A 3,376-nucleotide genomic window follows, 5' to 3' on the forward strand; every position below is an offset into this window, starting at 1 on the left:
TCATTACCTTTTCCATCGTTGCCAATACCCAGGAAGCTCCGCTGAAACCTCTTGTGGCACCTGGAGGCGACATGCCTCTCACGCCCGCAAAGCTGACAGCATACAGGGCCTCCGCCCGAGGGTGGCGCTGGCGGGTTGGTGACGCAGGCAGGCGGCGAAGACGCAGGGGAGCGCTGGCCACGCGAGGCCCAGAAGGCCGCGGGCTGGTCGGCGATGGAGTTGGTGGAGCGGCGAGCTTCGATGCGTTGCTCGGTGAAGAGCAGCCGGGAGAAGAGCTCGTGCGGCGGAAGTGGCGGCTTGGCGTTGTGGACGGCCTCGGCAAGGTTGTCGTAGTCAGCATCAAGGCCCTTAATCACATAGCTGGCGAACTCCTCATCACTCAATGGTCGACCGATAGAGGTCAATGTATCCGCCAGGACCTTGAGTTTGTTGAAGTATGTTGTGGCCGAGGAGTCCAGTTTCTTGACATCATCAAGCTTGCTGCGAAGAGCCATCGCGTGAGCAGTGGAGGTCTGGGCAAACGCATGTTCCAGAGTCGTCCACACATCCAAGGAGGAGGCAGCAAAGAGACAAAGGCCAGCGACCCCGTCTCCAAGGGAACCCTGGATGGCGGAGAGGATCGCTTGGTCCTGCTGCACCCACAAACGGTGCGCCGGGTTGATGGCCGGGCCGTGGACGGTGTGAAGGACCTGCGGTGGACACGGCAGAGAGCTGTCGACATAGCCAAGGAGGGAGCGGCTGCGGAGCAGCGGTAGAACCTTGGCGCGCCAAAACAGGTAGTTGTCCGGCGTGAGACGAGTCGTGATGAGGTTGTCGAAGTGGAACGGCCCGGAGTTCAGGGCAGTGTCGGTGGCAGCTACCGCGGAGACCGCCGGGGCTGGGGGTGTCACACCCGCACGCTGATCGTCAGAGCCCCCCGAGGCCGCCGGCATGATGGCGAGTGTCGGGGACGAGCCAGCGGTAGCCGCCGGTGGCGCGAACATCGCGGCGGGGGAGGCCGCCACGGTCGATGGCACAGGAGACGGCGGGATCGGGGCGGAAAACAGCGAACCCACCGCCGCGGTGCCGAAGAAGTGCGGCGTCGGCGAGGCACCAGTGCGGGCAGGAAGATTCAGCAGGGCGGCCAGCGTTGCGGGTATGGTCCCGGAGCTGGCAGAGTTAGAGGCGGAAGCAGTCATTGCAGCGGCGGCCCTAGGGTTTGGGGCGCGGCGGCGGCGGCGGCTGAGACGGAGGTGGAGTAGGTCCTAGGTTTATGCTGATACCATATTAGACGTAAGATTTGTGGGAACTGGCTCAACCCTTTAAGGATGACCTATCACATATATATTTATAATGATACACAATATACATATTACACAATTAAGCTACGTTACAAAGTCTAACACGGCATTAATCAGCAGCTTTGCGCGGGCCTCCGGCCGACATCACGGCGGAGACCTGCAGCACCGACATGTCGCCAGGCGCTTCGTGCACGGACCTGACGAAGAAGGCGGCTTGCCAGAAGCCGGGGCCGGAGCCCATGGGCAGGAACCTCGCTCGCCCCTCGTCACCGAGCCCGAGCCCGGGCATGACGATCTTCACCATGCCGTCGGCCCCGGCCCCGGAGCGGGAGGCCGGGAACAGGGTGGACGCCACCGCGGAGCCGCCTGGCGGGAGGCTACGCAGCCTGGCGCCGTCGTAGTCGGTGAGGACGTGGAGCGAGAGGCGGCGCCGTATCGCCGCGCGTGGCATGCGACGCGCCCTGAGCGGAGCCATGCCGGCGTTGTCGACGGCGAGGACCGTGATGGGGGCGTTGCGCCGGTTGATGTCGTGCGCGAGGCCGGTGGACGCCAGCAGGCTGGTGAACTCGCCGAGGTCCGGGCGCGCCGCGAGGATGGCGGTGATGTTGTGGGCGGCGCCGTGGCACGCCGCCAGGGGCACGGACAGGCCGAACAGGAGGAGCAGGGCGGACGAACACTTGGCGGTGAGGAATGCCATTGTGTACTGCACTACTGCACTTCTGGTGTATGAAAGAGGCGAGCGAGGATCTGAACCGTACCCCTGCTTTTATAGCAAATGGTGGTGGCTTAGCTTGACACACGAGTCCAGTACAAGCTAGTAGTTGCTACTTGGTGTGGAAATTAGTCACCGCTCAGGCTTAGGCTAGTCACAGTGGGAGTAACTCCAATAAAATTTTGCTTATATGACAAGTAGTTAATGAGAGATGGTAACATAATATGTTATTATAACATAGCGTTTTTCAAGATAAGATGAGTCTACAAGTTAATAAATAAAGCCATTTATGATATTATTATTATGTTATTTTGCATTATGAATGTAGTAACTTAGACTAATGTCATGTATATGATACTAGTCTAAGTTACTCCCCACTATGACCAGTCTTTTAGTGTCGTGTTTACTTAGTGCGAATCATGGGTCGCTTGGCGCTTCGACTTTCGTACCGATAATAGAAGCGGATCATATGGATTGGAGGGAAAGCACGCTCATTTAGGGCGACATATGATGTGATGTAGAACCACAACATAGTAGCAAAGGGATCAAATTTAGAAATTTAAATCTGTTCCAAACTTAACTTGAAAATAAAGTATTTTCAAGTTAAGTTTGAAACAGACCTACAGGTACGGTCAGACAACAATGTCCCATTAAGCATGCACTGTGATCTATCAAGGGATGGCCTCATGACCGAGGAAGTGAGGTGAGTTTCATCTACTCCCTTCGTTCTAAATTACTCGCCGCAGAAATAGATGTATCTAGAACTAAAATATATCTAGATACATTCATACATGCGACAAGTAATTTGAAACGAAAGGAATAGCTGAACTGGATTTCTTGGCGGTACACCGGCCTTTCAGCAGGTGTACCCAGTAGGAATATGAATGATCCATGTCGTCATGTGCAATTGGAACCAGGCAATGCCGAGAGAACGAAGCAACCAGACCGACCATATGGCAGGCAGACCTCCGAGTCTCCGAGGAATGCTATTACGTGCATGTTCGGTTCAAGGTCTGTTCTAAACATTGTTGGACACTCTGAGTCTCTCACTGCACACAGGACCCGCACACTATCCGCGTTTAGGTATTCTTCGGGGGAAAAAAGAACTTGAACGAGCACCACTACTCCACTAGCTACACGTACCAAAATGGACTAGGCAACTTCCGGATACTAACATAGTAGTAGTGCTATATCTTTAGTCCACCACCTAGTGTCTAGCTATTTTCATCTCAGAGCAGTTAGGTTCAACCCTCAAAAGTAATAACATAAAAAGAACAGTCAGTTTCGGGAGCTTTTCCATCGCAGTGATAGCAATTTATTCAAGATCGACCATTACATGGCAGGCAAACCTCAAGAGATCATGGACATATCGAGGTCGTCGATG

At 54.9% G+C, this 3,376-nt stretch overlaps 1 protein-coding gene across 1 annotated transcript; it reads right to left on the minus strand.

The window, feature by feature from the left end:
• Nucleotides 1-1,305: 1,305 nt before the first annotated feature.
• LOC125517394 (fasciclin-like arabinogalactan protein 1) lies at nt 1,306-2,146 on the minus strand. Its single transcript, XM_048682587.2, has one exon. It carries the CDS (start codon nt 1,975-1,977, stop codon nt 1,390-1,392), a length of 588 nt encoding a protein of 195 aa, XP_048538544.1. The 5' UTR covers nt 1,978-2,146; the 3' UTR covers nt 1,306-1,389.
• Between the last annotated feature and the right edge of the window lie 1,230 nt (nt 2,147-3,376).

This window comes from Triticum urartu, chromosome 6A (assembly GCF_056163025.1).
Source record: "Triticum urartu cultivar PI428250 chromosome 6A, HENAU_Tu73, whole genome shotgun sequence".
NCBI classification, from domain to species: Eukaryota; Viridiplantae; Streptophyta; class Magnoliopsida; order Poales; family Poaceae; genus Triticum; species Triticum urartu.

Excerpts from the sequence above, each read along its gene's own strand:
- LOC125517394 (XM_048682587.2), bottom strand. The coding sequence starts at position 1,977 with ATGGCATTCCTCACCGCCAAGTGTTCGTCCGCCCTGCTCCTCCTGTTC.